The sequence below is a fragment of the Budorcas taxicolor genome, chromosome 6, assembly GCF_023091745.1.
Source record: "Budorcas taxicolor isolate Tak-1 chromosome 6, Takin1.1, whole genome shotgun sequence".
Lineage (NCBI taxonomy): Eukaryota > Metazoa > Chordata > Mammalia > Artiodactyla > Bovidae > Budorcas > Budorcas taxicolor.
Window position 1 is genome coordinate 46570358 of NC_068915.1, and position 17017 is coordinate 46587374.

The 17017-nt window shown below is 41.4% G+C and overlaps 1 protein-coding gene across 1 annotated transcript in view; it reads left to right on the forward strand.

Moving 5' to 3' along the window:
* The window catches only part of TBC1D19 (TBC1 domain family member 19), a 147325-nt gene that overhangs the window by 113692 nt on the left and 16616 nt on the right, over positions 1-17017 (forward strand). Inside the window, exon 16 of the mRNA XM_052642094.1 lies at positions 15650-15682. Coding sequence (XP_052498054.1) covers positions 15650-15682 — 33 coding nt within the window. The remainder of the gene's footprint in view (positions 1-15649; positions 15683-17017) is intronic.

The following is a 17017-nucleotide window of genomic DNA, read 5'->3' on the forward strand; positions in this document are numbered from 1 at the left end:
TATAGCAACAATAGTAACAGTAGTCATCAGTATCAGCTAACATTTTCCATGCAGAACTATGTAAGTAGGGAGTGCACTAAGTACATTACATGTATTAAGTCCTTTAATCCGTACAAGAACCTTCTCAGGCAACTACTAGTACTGTCCCTACTTACAGATAGAGGAGCTGAGGCACAGAGTGTTAACTTGCCCAACTGGTGAGTGGCAAAGCCAGGCTTTGAATGCAAGCTCTTTGACTTCAGAAGCAATATTCCTTTTGTTTTGGCTGTGCTGGGTCTTCATTGCTGTGCAGGCTTTTTTTTTTTTTTCTAGCTGCCGCAAGTGGGGGCTACTCTCAAGTTGCAGTGTGTAGGCTTCTCATTGCAAGGGCTTCTCGTGTTGCAGAGCACAGACTCCAGGTGCTTCAGTAGCTAGAGCACATGGGCGCAGTAACTGTGGCGCGCGGGCTTCGTTGCTCTGCAGCATGGGGGATCTTCCCAGCCCAGGGACTGAACCCTGTTCTCCTGCATTGGCAGGCAGACTCTTTACCACTGAGCCACCAGGGAAGTGCCAGAAGCAATATTCTTAATCACCATGTCCCACTACCTCAGAAAAATGTTGCTGAATTCATTGAGTATCTTTTAGAAAATCAGGGGCTCATATGTTGAAAAGGTGTGTGTGTTAGTCACTCAGTTGTGTCCTACTCTCTGCAACCCCGTGGACTGTAGCCAGTCAGGCTCCTCTGTCCCTGGAATTCTCCAGGCAAGAATACTGAAGTGGATTGCCAGTCCCTTCTCCAGGGGATCTTTGAGACCCAGAGACCGAACCCAGGACTCCTGCGTGCAGGCAGATTCTTTACCTTTACCATCTGAGCCACCAGGGAAGCCCCATTGAAAAGGGGGTTGTTCAGTCACTCAGTCGTGTCCGACTCTTTGCGACCCCATGGACTGCAGTACGCCAGGCTTCCCTGTCCCTCACCATCCCCCAGAGCTTGCTCAAACTTATGCCCATTGAGTCAGTGATGCCATCTGACCATCTCCTTCTCTGTCATCCCCATCTCCTCCTGCCTTCAGTCTTTCCCAGGATCAGGGTCTTTCCCAGCGTCAGGGTGAGTCAGCATCAGGGATTGAACCTGCTCTCCTGCATTGCAGGCCGGCTCTTTTACCGTCTGAGCCACCAGGGAACTGAGATTGAAAAGGTAAGTGTATGTAATAGGTTCTAAAAACAGTCTCATCCAGAAAAAAAAATAGCTTAGTGCTTAATGAAGTAAACCCACAGCTGTTCATAAACTTAATACTTAAGGATCACTTCTTTTCTCAGGTTGTTTTAGAACTTTACCAGAATCAGAGAGGACTCTTCTCTGAGGACTGAGTCTGAAATTTCAGATAAAAAGAGACAGGGAGCAGTTAGTCACTGTCTGTTTACTCTTAAGGCAATACTAAGCAACATTTTTATATTACCTGCCCTATTTTTCAACCTCTGCCAAAGGTAGGATTGCTTTGAACTCTCAAGGATACCTGTGCCACCACCACCACCAAAAGTGGCCTGGCCTTCATGGTCACGGGGCCTCACTTAGAGAGCTTTGCCTGCAGCTCACAGACACACCCTCTATCCCTGACCTGGCAGGTGTTTAAAAGGGGGCAGAGCTTTGCTCACTCGCTTCCCCTCCTGTGGTCTCCTTTCCTAGGATGGAAATAAATAACAGGCCCCTGTGGCACTGGACATTACAGTGGGAAGACTTTCTCTGCTGCTGCTGCTGCTGCTGCTGCTAAGTCACTTCAGTCGTGTCCGACTCTATGCGACCCCAGAGATTGCAGCCCACCAGGGTCCCTCGTCCCTGGGATTTTCCAGGCAAGAATACTGGAGTGGGTTGCCATTTCCTTCTCCAATGCATGAAAGTGAAAAGTGAAAGTGAAGTCTCTCAGTCGTGTCCGACTGTTAGCGACCCCATGGACTGCAGCCCACCAGGCTCCTTCGTCCATGGGATTTTCCAGGCAAGAGTACTGGAGTGGGGTGCCATTGCCTTCTCCCTAGTAGGTTCATTAGACAACTAGTGAGCAAAAGTTTCTGAGCTGGAGAAGACTCATCATGGGAAAATTTTAAGCTTTTCTTGTTTTTATTTTTAGTTCAACTTGTGTAACTTGTCCCTATCCATTTAATGAATACTTACTTGGCCCTGTTCTGGCTCCCTCTTCCAGGTGGGTAAGCCACAGTAAAGGGCAGAGAGAAAGCACCTGCTACCAAGGACTTCACGTTCTAGTGAGGGAGACATCCTATAAACAAGTACACAAGTGTTGCTGTTGTTGCTGTTCAGTCGCTCAGTTGTGTCCAACTCTTTGTGACCCCATGGACTGCAGCATGCCAGGTGTCCGTCCTTCACCATCTCTGAGTTTGCTCAAACTCATGTCCATTGAGTTGGTGATGCCATCCAGCCATCTTGTCCTCTGTCATCTCCTTCTCCTGTCTTCTGTCTTTTCCAGTGAGTCGGCTCTTTGCATCAGGTGGCCAAAGTATTACAGCTTCAGCTTCAGCATCAGTCCCTCCAATGAATACTCAGGGTTTCCTTTAGGATTGACTGGTTGGATCTCCTTGCAGTCCAAGGGACTCTCAAGAGTCTTCTCCAACACCACAGTCCAAAAGCATCAATTCTTCAGTGTTCAGCCTTCTTTTTATGGTCCAACTCTCACATCCATACATCACTACTGGAAAAACCATAGCTTTGACTAGACGGACCTTTGTTGGCAAAGTATTGTCTCTGATTTTTAATACGCTGTCTAGGTTGGTCGTAGCTTTTCTTCCAAGGAGCAAGTGTCTTTTAATTTCATGGCTACAGTCACCATCTGCAGTGATTTTGGGGCCTAAGAAAATAAAGTCTGTCACTGTTTCCACTGTTACCCCATCTATTTGCCATGAAGTGAGGGACCAGATGCCATGATCTTAGTTTTTTGAATGTTGAGTTTTAAGCCAGGTTTTTCACTCTCCTCTTTAACCTTCATCAAGAGGCTCTTTAGTTCCTCTTCACTTTCTGCCATAAGGGAACAAGTAGCTAACGTAAATAACTGAAAATAATTTCAGAGTGATGACGTGAACAATTATAGGGAACAGAAATTGATAGGAGGTAGGGAGGTGGGGAGGGCACAGCTGTTATAGAGGAAGGAGTCGGGAGAAATGCCTCTGGGGAGGTAGAATGTGAACAGAGCCCAGAATATGGAGAGGAGCCGTGCGGAGAAGGAGGAGAGCACACCCCACGGGGACGCAAAGCATTGTTAAAGGCCTGACAGGAGCATACTCAATGATCTAAAGAACAACAGATGGTCACTGTGACTGATGACAGTGAGCAAAACAGAAATTTGGTACAAGATGAGGTAGGAGAGGTAAATGGGCCAGGGGTCAGGTCAGGTAGGGAGACAGTCAATCTAAAGTTTTATCTAGTAAGTCCAACATCTGGGCTTCTTTAGGGGCAGTTTCTATTAATTTATTGTTTTCCTGTGAATGGATTATATTTCCTTATTTATTTGCATGCATAATAATATTGTTGTTGTTGATAACCGGGTATCTTGACTATTACGTGGTAACTCTGAAAATCAGATTTTCTCCCCTCCCAGAACTTGTTGCTGTTGTGGGCTGTTGTGTATGCCTTTTCTGAACTGCTTTTGTAAAGGTTATCTTTTTTTTTGTATTGAGTGCCCATGAAGCCTTTGTTCTGTTAGCTTAGCGACCAGTTAGAAGTTTGACAGAGATTTCCTTCTCAAACCAAAAAAAATTTTCCCAGTCTTTGCTGATTAGACCATGTAGAGGGTCTGCCAAGGCTTAGACCTTTTACAGCTCTTCCTTGGCTTTCACTTCCTGTTTGCATAGAGCCCAGAAGTCAGGTAGAAACAAAAACTCAGAGTCTTCTCAGGAAAGATTCTTGGAAGAAATAACAAAAACATATCATTTTCAATCTTGTCAGGTTGATAAATAGCAATATTTGTTGTTTCCTAAATTAAATAAATTAAAACATCTCATAATCCAAATTAATTTCATGTGTAACCTTGGACATTAACTGAAAAACTGGTTGTTTAAAATATGATTTCTAGATGTATATTTAAATATGGTTATGTTCTGATGTTTTGGGAACTTTTAACTACTAAAGTAAAGTAACAAAATCATATTCTGAAATTCCAGTTCAGAAAGATAGCAGAAATAGTAGAAAACAATTTGACCACTGTCCTAGTGCTTACACTTACTGACCTGTAGGCTACATGTGGAATAAGAATAAACAAAGGAAATGATTATTTCAGCAAATGAATTAAATAAACTACTAGGGAATCCCAAATAAAAGAGTGTAAAAATTTGCTTTCAACTGAAGTGAATCGGATGTTAGTATTATGGTACAACTATAAATGCTAAATGTTAATAGAGACAATGAGAAAATTAAAGGAAAATATTTAGTAAGTGCAAAGCATGTTAATAATTTGGGGTATTTTCTGAGTCATATTTACTATTTATATCTCATCCAGTTCAAGATTTATTTTTGTTGATGATGTTTACCACTCTGGGCTATGTCAAAGGCCCATTGAATCATTACTTTATAAAGTTATTTCTGTTGAATGGAGTAGGCAGTTAATAATTTAGGCTTTCTTCAGTTAGATAAAGGTAGGCTAGGATCTTAAAATAACCATTCATAGCAGACTTGCAGAACTCTGAGGCAAGATTAGAGATGGTGTCCCAAGCATCCTGATGCTGGTTAGAAGTACACTCTTGGATGAAGGCCAGGTGGATGAAACTTGACCGTTGAAACACTGAAGTGGTGAGAGGCAAAGGAAAGGATTTTGAAAAACTGGCCAAGAATATGACAGGCTTTGAGATCAAAGAAATGTTTTAGGTGGTATGTGCCCTAGAGTGTTAATGAATTCATTGCTTCTTATGCCTCCTACTTTTGTGAGTCAGAATCTGACTTTGTCCTTTTTCAGCAGAGCAGTCTATGTACGCTTTTCTGGAATCTTAAGCCCAGGTTAATCTTGATTAAGCAGAAGTGAACCTCTATTTAATACTGATGAAAGAAAGATTTTCTTAGGCTTTAGCTGATGCCCAAATATGGTACTCTCCCTTTATAGTATAAAATATACTGTAATTAGTGACCACTGGCTGTGTACTGAATACTGTACTGTGATGTGCTTTGAATACATTAACTCACTGGTGCTTTAGTATTATACAGCCCAGTGAAGGTAGTATTATTTAACCTCACTTTTAAAAATGAAAATAGAGACTCAGAGTGTTAGTAACTTTCCTGGAGACACACAGGACCCAAATTCATGTCTGTATGACTTTGTGGGCCATTTGTAATTTCAACACTGAGTTATTGAGAGCCTCTTGTCTTATATTAATTGCTTATTCATAAATGAATCTTATACTTTAATATCATATATAAACCATATCATATATCATATGATATAATTAATATCATATGTATATGATATATATTTATCATATGTACACATATATGATATGTTATATGTATACATATGTATTCATGTGTATGTGATATATATTTAATATCATATATAATATCATATATATCTTATACTTTTATATCATATATAAGTATATGATTATAATTGCTTAAATTCCCATCATTGACAGCATATATTGAGCATCTCACTTGTAGAAGATACTATGCTGGATGCTGAAGATAATACACAGTATAAATTGTGGCCCTTGCCTCAAATATAAACCTAGCTGTTTATACAGCAGGTATACATTTCAGAACTTGGGGTAAATCTGGTAAAGGTGTGATTAATCATGAGTCATCTTAAAAGAATTCCTTTTTGCTCTTTGGCAGTTGACTAATTCATTCACTCTAAGATCATGGCATCTGGTCCTATCACTTCATGGGAAATAGATGGGGAAACAGTGGAAACAGTGTCAGACTTTATTTTTGGGGGCTCCAAAATCACTGCAGATGGTGACTGCAACCATGAAATTAAAAGACGCTTACTCCTTGGAAGAAGTTATGAGCAACCTAGATAGCATATTCAAAAGCAGAGACATTACTTTGCCAACAAAGGTCTGTCTAGTCAAGGCTATGGTTTTTCCAGTGGTCATGTATGGATGTGAGAGTTGGACTGTGAAGAAAGCTGAGTGCCGAAGAATTGATGCTTTTGAACTGTGGTGTTGTAGAAGATTCGAGAGTCCCTTGGACTGCAAGGAGATCCAACCAGTCCATTCTGAAGGAGATCAGCCCTGGGTGTTCTTTGGAAGGAATGATGCTAAAGCTGAAACTCCAGTACTTTGGCCACCTCATGCGAAGAGTTGACTCATTGGAAAAGACTCTGACGCTGGGAGGGATTGGGGGCAGGAGGAGAAGGGGACGACAGAGGATGAGATGGCTGGATGGCATCACTGACTCGATGGATGTGAGTCTGAGTGAACTCTAGGAGTTGATGATGGACAGGGAGGCCTGGCATGCTGCAATTCATGGGGTCGCAAAGAGTCGGACACGACTGAGCGACTGAACTGAACTGAACACGTAGGACATCTTTAATTATTATCTGTAGAAGACAAAGATAATGATAGTAACATCTTCATTGTTTTCTACCTTAACTTGCTTGCTCAAATGTTTCTGCAGTACTGAACAAAGGAAGTAAAAAGTGTTTTTTAATGAGAATATAGGGGTTTTGTATAATAGCAGCTGGCTTTGATATTTAGTTTTTATTTTTACTTATTTTTATTTTTTATATTTATTTTAATTGGAGGCTAATTACTTTACAGTATTGTGGTGGTTTTTGCCATAGATCGACATGAATCAGCCATGGGTGTACATGTGTTCCCCGTCCTGAGCCCCCCTCCCACCTCCCTCCCTACCCCATCCCTCTGGGTTATCCCAGTGCACCAACCTGGTGCTCACCACCAGTGAGCACCCTGTCTCATGCATTGAACCTGGACTGGCGATCTGTTTCACATATGCTAATATACACGTTTCAATGCTGTTTTCTCAAATCATCCCGCCCTCGTCTTCTCCCACAGAGTCCAAAAGACTTCTATACATCTATGTCTCTTTTGCTGTCTTGCATATAGGGTTATCGTTACCATCTTTCTAAATTCCATATATATGCGTTAGTATACTATATGGTATTTAGTTTTTAGAAGGATATAATGCATATTTCTATTTCTGTAAGGTATCAAAATATGCCTCTATTTATGAACTTATTTTTCTTGCTTAGTTTTTCTTTCACGTGTTAACATGATTAGACGAAGATGAACTTTTAAAATTATTTGTTAAAAGTTTATAGTCAGTAAAGGAAATAAAACAAAGCTGCATTTAGGGAAGACAGAAAAAGATGGGTGTTCACAAGAGAAAAAAAGAGACTTAACCAAAGATATAAACAGAGGGAGAGATTAAAGAAGAAGAATCGTCTTTGGGCCCTCCTAAGTGTTCCTATGGACGAAGGAGCCTGGTGGGCTGCAATCCATGGGGTCGCTAAGAGTCAGACAGGACTGAGCAACTTCACTTTCACTTTTCACTTTCATGCATTGGAGAAGAAAATGGCAACCGACTCCAGTGTTCTTGCCTGGAGAACCTCAGGGACAGGGGAGCCACGTGGGCTGCCGTCTCTGGGGTCACACAGAGTCAGACACGACTGAAGTGACTTAGCAGCAGCAGCAGCAGCAGCAAGTGTTCCCTTGAACTAAAGCTGGTGGCTCTAGTGTCATTAAGAATATTGGCCTTCAGCGTGTATCTAATCTGGTTTTCAATTTTTTGTTTTTAGAAAGCAAAAGACCTTTAGTAGTAGCAGTATTAGTGTTACTTGCTTAGTTGTATCCGACTCTTTTCGACCCCACAAATTATAGCCTGCCAGTCTCCTCTGTCCATGGGATTCTCCAGGCAAGAATACTTGAGTGGATTGCCATTCCCTTCCCCAGAGGATCTTCCTGACCCAGGGATTGAATCTGGGTCTTCTGCATTGCAGGCAGATTTTTTTTTTTTTTTTTTACCATCTGAGCTTAGGGAAGTCCTTAAAAGACCTTTAAGTTGGTAAAGAATGTTACCATTCTCATGGTACAATCCTCATATATTCAGTTTTCCTCAGCTCTCACAAATTTTTCTATATTTGCCCTAGACATAATTGTTAAATGTAGAATTCTGGAGTTTGATGATATTTTGGAGACAGTCTTAGTCCCGTTTTTTGTTGTTCAGTCACTAAGTCTGGTTTGACTCTTTGTGACTCTGTGGACTGCAGCACACCAGGCTTCCCTGTCCTTCCACTGTCTCCCAAAGCTTGCTCAAACTCATGTCCATGGAGTCGGTGATGCCATCCAACCATCTCATCTTCTGTTGTCCCTTCTCCTCCTGCCCTCAGTCTTTCCCAGCATCAGGGTCTTTTCCAATGAGGTGGCTCTTTGCATCAGGTGGCCTAAGTATTGGAGCTTCAGCTTCAGCATCAGTCCTTTCAATTAGTCCCTTTTAATGGCAACCAATTACTGAAGCTCGTGAGGTTTGATGACTTTCCGAAAGTTATCCAGCTAGTTTGATAAGCCCACAATGGAATCCTCATCTCCCAACTAGAGACCAATAAATTTCTTGCTCCTTCTCTATTCATCATATACTTATTCATCTACCCTTCACTCATTCAGCAAGGGAGAAGGAAATGGCAACCCATTCCAGTATTCTAGTCTGGAGAATCCCATGGACAGAGGAGCCTGGTGGGCTGCCATCTATGGGGTCACGCAGAGTCGGACACGACTGAAGCAACTTAGCAGCAGCAGCAGCATTCAGCAAAAGTATATTCATTATTAACCATGTTTGTGGCACCATAAAAGCATAAAAGGTGAATATAACATATTTACTGCCCTCTGCAACACTCTGTTAAACAGTTAATTATAACACAAAATACATGAAATTATAGTGATGGAAATACGAACAAAGTGCCATAAGAATTTTTGCAGAAGAATCAGCATTTAATTAGGATTAAGAGATTGTGGTATGTTTTTCTGAGATTATACTTATCCTTAGCGAGGTTTTGATAGACATTAAAGCAATTCATTGTACAGAATTACAAAGTTCAAAGCTACCAAAGTATGAAAATGCATGATGTGTTCTGTTGATGAGTAATCTAGCATGGCTGTATCACAGTAGGTACAGAATCAAGATGACAAAGGAGAGGCAGATATATCTCAGATTGCCATCATGAATGGTTAATACCAGATCAAAGTTTTTGAATTTCACTCTGTAGACACTTAGCCTATATTATAAGGCTAGAATGTGAATTCCATAAATAGAAAAAATGTTATATTCAGCTTAATTTCTCCAGAGGCTACAGAGTAAGTTTTTAAACACTGGTTAATTGGGTGAGTAGAAACTCAGCAAATATTTGGTGTGTGGATGAATGGTCAGGGGAAAATCCTCGATGGATATAGAGGATTTTTCATGGTCTCACCAACATTTTAGAAGATAACCTGAACCATTAAAATAGTTTGTTGGAAGGCAGAGAGTTTGGGGAAAGGGTTACCACTTTGGAGGCTCTTACAGACTATAGGTCAGAGTTCATCAGAGCCTGAACTCAGTCCTGGCAGTCGGAAGGGAGTGGACAGTTGACAAACGTTAGAGGTAGATTCTCTAGGACTTCATATATTCATTCCACAAACACTAAACGAATACCTTTTATATTTGGGGCATTAAGCTTGCCTCTGGGGATGGAGATAAATAAGGAAAAGTTTTTGTACTCAAGTGATTTATTACAGTCAGTTCAGTTCAGTCGCTCAGTCGTGTCCGACTCTTTGCGACCCCATGAATTGCAGCACTCCAGGCCTCCCTGTCCATCACCAACTCTCGGAGTTCACTCAGTCTCATGTCCATCGAGTCAGTGATGCCATCCAGCCATCTCATCCTCTGTCGTCCCCTTCTCCTCCTGCCCCCAATCCCTCTCAGCATCAGAGACTTTTCCAATGAGTCAACTCTTCGCATGAGGTGGCCAAAGTACTGGAGTTTCAGCTTTAGCATCAGTCCTTCCAAAGAAATCCCAGGGCTGATCTCCTTCAGAATGGACTGGTTGGATCTCCTTGCAGTCCAAGGGACTCTCAAGAGTCTTCTCCAACACCAGATTGGAAGAGAGAAAAACAAAAGTAATTATAGTATAAGAGAACAAAACATCATTCGTTAAGTTCTGACTTTGCATCAAGTGTTGTGCTAGGCATATTACATACATCCTCTTATTTAATCTTTACAGCCTCACTGGTATTGTCCTCATTTTGTAGATAAAGGAAAGTCTGTTCCTAACTTGGAGGGTCCAGGCCATGAGTACAATTGAAAAGTGAAAGTGATAGTCACTCAGTTGTGTCTGACTCTGAGACCCATGGGCTGTAGAGTCCATGGAATTCTGCAGGCAAGAATACTGGAATGGGTAGCCTTTCCCTTCTCCAGGGGATCTTCCCAACCCAGGGATCAAACCCAGGTCTCGTGCATTGCAGGCAGATTCTTTACCAGCTGAGCCACAAGGGAAGCCCAAGAATACTGGAGTGGGTAGCCTATCCCTTCTCCAGCAGATCTTCTCGACCCAGGAATTGAACCAGGGTCTCCTGCATTGCAGGTGGATTCTTTACCAACTGAGGTAACAGGGAAGCCCAGTACAATTGGAAGCCCACCTACTATAAGTCTAGACTTTCAGAAGTTATAACTGAAGCTAATAAACTGCTAAGTAAATTCTACTTGGTTTTCTTGTCTTGATAAATATACCTTTATAACAATCTGGGAGGCGAGTTTCAAATTCAGAATGCTTGAGACTCCTCAGAAGTCCCTAGCTTGTGGTATCTCCCACCCACTTCTGACCATGGCTCTACCCCATACCTGGACAGACATGTCCAAGCTCTGTTCACATACTCCACAAATGACCACCCTTTGACCGCCTCTCCATCCTGAGGCCAGCATCCATCAGGAGAGTAGCTCCACTGAAGAGGCTGTGCAGGCCCTGGGCGCTGGCTAAGGGCCTCTGGGCTGGGGTATCAGAGTCTTGGGGTTGTGTTCTGAAAGGAGGGACATGGATTCTGGGTGAGGGGTATAGTCAGAGGAGGGCCATAACAGGCCTCTTACTCCCAAGCCCCGCTGCCTTGGTCTAAGAACAGTACTGGATAAGGAAAAGGGAGAAATAAGCAACCTAAGTATACACAGGTAGGAAGTGGAGCCAGAATTGTGCATGGTTATCCAGGTGCACAGAGGAGAAGGGGCACCCCAATCAGTCAGGGGAATCAGCTGACACAAGAGTACTGACCAATGAGTGACTGGGGATGGAAAGTAGGAGTCTGTCCAGGGGATCTTTCTAGAAGGAGTATTGTTTAAAATCTCTAAGGCGTGGGGCTGGGACGTGGCTGCAAGTGTAGAGGAGCATTTATAGCCCTTTTCCTAAGGTCCAGAAGCTGAAAGGGTGGCAGTCAGTTTGGCAGGATTAGAATTGTGCTCATAGGGAAGAAAAATGAAGCTCTGTTAGACAGTGGCTGAATCCTGAAGAGTTAAGCCTTCTTTATCGTAAAGGGACAAGAAAGGAACACAGTCACATTTAGGTATAAGGGCTGAGGGAGGACTAGAAAGCAAAGCTTTCTTCCTTGAAGCCTAGGGAGGCAAGGAGTTGTTTACAGAACTAGACAGTCCAGAATGAGGCGCAGGAAACTGGGCTTTCACTGTCTGAATTATGGGTTAATAAGGAGAATGCTAGTGGAAGGAAAGAGAAAACAAGTATGACAGTCTTGCAAAGCAGCTATATTTAAGAAGTGTGCAGAAGAGAGAACTAGCCCAAAAGACAACAAAACGAAAACCTGAGTAGCAGAGGCTTCTGAGACAGGGAGCCTGATCTGCACGGGGTCTGGTGGGCTCAGTCTAGAGAAGGGACTTTCAGTTGCTAGGGGGGCAGGACACACACACACACAGGAGATGTTAGCAATCAGGAGTTGGGGTGAGAGGAGTGGAAACCAGATTATAAGGAATTGGGGATACATAATGAGGAAGTAAAGGAAGTTAATTCAGATCACGTTTTTAAAATTAAGTTTGACTTCAAGAGGAGAGAGATTAGACATTTGTTTGACAGGAATGTAAGGTCCAGGAAAAAAATGGACATGTCCTCCTTCTCCTCTTTTTGTTATTAGTGAAGGTATTTATAATGTCTTTGGCTGAAAGGTTGCAGTGAATAATAGAGACTGGAGAGAGGAGTACTTCCATAAGACATAGCCACCCCTTTCCTCTGCTCTTCCACTAGTAGGAGTGAGAGCCGATGCCACCACTCTCTGCCTTCGGGCCATCCACCTCAGGAAACATCCCGGTTCATGCCAGTCACTGCATGAAGCCCAGGGCCTCCAGGTCACCCCTTCGCAGGTGCCTCTCACCTCCAGAGCTTCAGTGCCTCTTAAGACCGCCTCCCTTACCCGGCCTTGTCCTCTCCGCCCCCCTTGCCTCCATTATTCCTCTTCATGGCTTTGTCCCTGGCTGACATACGTGCTCTTATTTCATCATGACTTTCCTGTCCTTGATAAAAAGTAAGCTCCAGATCTCAGAGCAGTGTCTGGCACATAGTAGAAACTCAGTACGTATTTGTTAAATGATAAACGGAAAAGAGGGGGGAGGAAAATCGGTGGGACAGGATTCCACAGCAGAGGTTGGCAAACTTTTCCTGTAAAAGGCCAAATAGTAAATATGTAAAATTTTGTTGGCCACAAACAGTCTCTACTTCTTAATACTCTTTATTGTTTTCTAAAATAATCTTTCAAAAATGTAAAATCCATGCTTAGCCCACAGACCACACATAGACAAGCCACAGATCTGACCTTCATTTCTGTGAGTAAAAGTGAAGGAAACGGGATTAAAAACAAAGGTGAAGATGGTAGCTCTGAAAAAGGGAAAGGAGATGTCTCCCTCTGAAGACCTTCCTAAAGGGTAATGAGAAAAAAGATGAAAGGTGTGCAGAACCTTTGAGGTAAAGAACAGACAAGCAAGAGAATTTATTTCAGTGGCATCAGCCTCAGCTTGGGTTGCGGGGGATGAATTCTGCAGTTGGGTGTGAAGCACGTGAAGAGTAGGAAAGTTCTGAGAGAACAGGGAAGCTAATTACATAGAGATAAATAAGGAAAATGATAAACATGGTGGGATTCAGACAGAGTTGAACAACATGAACCTGTGTTGTGTTCTGGAAGACAAGGGGAAAATGGGAAAAGGTAGATCCTGAGAATTATATCTTATGAAGTTTGAGTGATGCTGCACAAAATTTTAAAGGTGGTTGGCCTGGCATACTAGTTCAGAATAATATTTTGTTTTCCTCATACTCTTTTTTGATTAAATTGCCTCTAGAATCATCATAGAAATATGAGTTGATTGGTGAATAATAATATCAGTAATTGCCTTTATTTATGAATGGCTAAGCTATACTTGTCTATGCATGTGTACTCAGTCGCTTCAGTCATGTCCGACACTTTGCGACCCCATAGACTGTAGCCCACCAGGCTCCTCTGTCCATGGGAATTCTCCAGACAAAAATACTGGAGTGGGTTGTCATGCGCTTCTCCAGGGGATCTTTCCGACCTGGGGATCGAAACCTCATCTCCTGCATCTCCTGCATTGCAAGTGGATTCTTTACCCACTGAGCCACCTGGGAAGCCCAAACTGTAGTCTTTATCTCTCATTTAGTCACTTATGTAGTTCTGGTATTATCTCTCGGAGAAGGCGATGGCGCCCCACTCCAGTACTCCTGCCTGGAAAATCCCATGGACGGAGGAGCCTGGTAGGCTGCAGTCCATGCGATCGCGAAGAGTCGGACACGACTGAGCGACTTCACTTTCACTTTTCACTTTCCTGCATTGGAGAAGGAAATGGCAACCCACTCCAGTGTTCTTGCCTGGAGAATCCCAGGGACGGGGGAGCCTGGTGGGCTGCCGTCTATGGGGTCACACAGAGTCGGACACGACTGAAGCGGCTTAGCAGCAGCAGCAGTATTATCTCTGATATACAAGATGAGGAAATTGAGAATTAGGGGAGTTAAGAAACAAGGCCTGCAATGTTCTTAAATGATAGAGCTATATGAACCCAACCAAGTCTGTCTGACACCTGGTCTGTGCTCTTAGTGTACCTCAGTAGGGTGTTGATCAGTGGATTACTGTCAGTGTGGAAGGAGGTCTCTAGTGACAAGTCCTGTCCTCTATCTTGTTCAGCGTTTTTTAATGCTCTAGATGAGGACATAGATAGTGCATTTATCAAACTTTCCAGCAGTGCACACCCAGGAAGAAGAGGGAATACATTAGATAACAGGATGAGGATCCAGGATTGTCTCAAATTGGAACGGTTCACCAAAGAGGAAATGTGACAGATATAAGAATACAGCCCTTTACTTATGTCAGAAAAAACTGCACAAGTATTCTATGCTTTAGCTCTAGGGTGTGTGGGGAAGAAAAATGCTTGAAGGCTTTCGTCACCCACTTTGACTGTGGTGAACTGTAGTTTGTCCAGAGGAGAATAGAATAGAGAAACTATTCAGGACCACTTCACCTGGGGAACTGTTAAAGGAACTCATAAAGTCTCAGAACAACAACAAGAAAAACAAAAAACACACACAGAATACCCAGCCTGGTAGTGATGGTATTGGGAGTGGGGGAAAGAACAGTCAGTGTCCTCCAATGTTTCTGAAAGTTTTCATAGAAGATAAGTTAGGCTAGTTCTGACCACAAAGGTCAGAACTAGGAGTAGTACGTGGGGATTACTAGGAGCCAGAGTTTGACTGTGTATGAGAAGTAACTCCCCCTAAATTAAACCTGTTCAAAATTTTAACTGGTTTCAATGGGAATTAATGTGTCCCCTATTGCTGAATGTGTTTTAGACTGAGACTGAACAATCATTTGTTAGAACTTACTCTAGATGACCTCTAAAGGCTCTGCCAACACCATGGTTTTGCCTCTGAAAATGTCAGATGAATAAAGCATTCCCTTATTTTTCAAAATAGTAAACTCATTTTTCTTCTGTGTTTGCAGCCTGATCTAGTACTGTGTTAGATATATGGTGGTGTATATATTACAGAACTTCTGTTTTGAACTTAAGCTGTCCAAGTTCTAATTTTTCACTTAGAATGTGACAAGATGTTTAGCACACCAAGTCAGGCTTCAAGTATTTCTTTTAAATGGATGTGTTCTTTTGTATAATTCTTGCCAAAGATTACACTGAGTTTGTACCATATTCCTACCAATGTTTTTTCCAAATCACATCCTATGATGTAACTTTTGGTAAGTTTAAAGGGAATATATTTATACAAGAGGTACCTTGAAATGCTCACTTATCTTTTAACAAATTAAATCTAATATACAGGTTGAAGTTGTTTCAAGAAAGACTCAATCTATTGACTTTCTGAGACCATTAGTTCTTAAACTTGGTGCTGTGACCTGCCTTGTTCTGTTTTTGTAACACATATATTCATAGTCTTAATTTTCAGCTTTATCAATAGAAAGTTAACTGGATATGTATTGAAAGCCTCTTGATTGCTTCTCTAAAGCTGTTAAAAAGCACGTCATTTTTGTTGGTTACCATCACTAAGTCTTTCTGACATTCATGAACAAAGTTGAAGCAAAAATAGCAAAGCTCTCTATTTTTGGTTTTAAATCCCTAAAGTTTACCTAATAAATAATACAATGGGTATACTAATTGAAAAGAAATACTTTTTTTTTTTAGGTGTAATCCCTTTTCATGGATTTTCAATGTATGGTAAGTTAGGCTTTAAAATACTCACTGTTTTATTACACTTTAGAAAATTTAAACGTGAACCTCACACTTTATATTGCATCACCCACACACTCAACAATGTTATTGTGAACTTTTAAACATTGGGTTTGGTATTTGTTTATATGTCCAATTAAAATTTTGCTGAGATGATGATTGCTTGTGAAATTAAACATACCATGAAAATGGTTCTATGGTTTACCATTTTCTAATTCACTAGAAATTAGAAATATACACTGATATTTAGTTTTAATAGCTATAAAAATTCCTAAACTAATTCCCGTAAGTCTTTTTGAAAAATACTAGATCAGAAAAAATGCAAAGGGAGGGACAACACCGAGTGAGCTCATGATTTCTTCAGACTGGCTGGTATGCATAGCAACAGTTACGCTGAAGTATGCGGTCATCCTGAGCACACACGACAAACACGTGTGCAGGTTTGAGAGCCCTGAGCACCTTCTGCCTCACATGTCTTTGAATGAGGAATGCAGGAAGCGTCACAAAGATAAGCAAGAAGGAGAACGCTCTCTCTCTTAATGCCATTCAATTTTTCATTTATCGGCGTTACATATGAACTTGTTGAAGATTCTTGTCCCAACTATTCCTCCTCCCCAACCTTTAGAGTAAACAGAAATATAAAGTTTACGTTTGTTAAAAGATTCAGCAATAACACTCTTCTTTGTAAAAAAAAAAAAAAAACCCTCAAGTGTTCAGCATCATACCATCATGGTGAATGACATAATATCAAACCTTTAAAACCAGCATACAACAAAAAGAATTCAGAGTATCTAGGAATTTTGCATTATACTTCACTTGGCTTTATTCTCTTGAGCCACCAAAATTTCATAACATAATACATATTGTTATAGTGAGGTTCCAGCATATTTCTCTTTCATAAATATGTGAGGAATTTAAAATAGAAAACCTAGCAAGGTTAAGAATATAAATTTTTATCTTTAATAATAAAATATAAGCCCTTTAATCCTTTTATTTTAATAATCCCAACTGCAAGCATTTTTCAAGTAAATAGTTTTTAAAAGGTGTACTTGAGCGATTTAGAGAACAGTTAATGATGTCAGGAAGTTTAAATTTTCTAACAATTCTCAGAGTACAAAATACATCATTGACTCCTGCCTGTTCACAGATGAAATAATCATATTGTCAGGTTGGCATCTGATTTTGAAAATCTGACTTTCTGACATTCAGCTGTGGGCTATCTGGTTGAGCTGACCCACCTGTGCTTAATTGCCATAAACAGTGCAAAAGAAAATTTAATTCAAATTCATTAGAGATTGTTATCACAAACACACAAAAAATTCA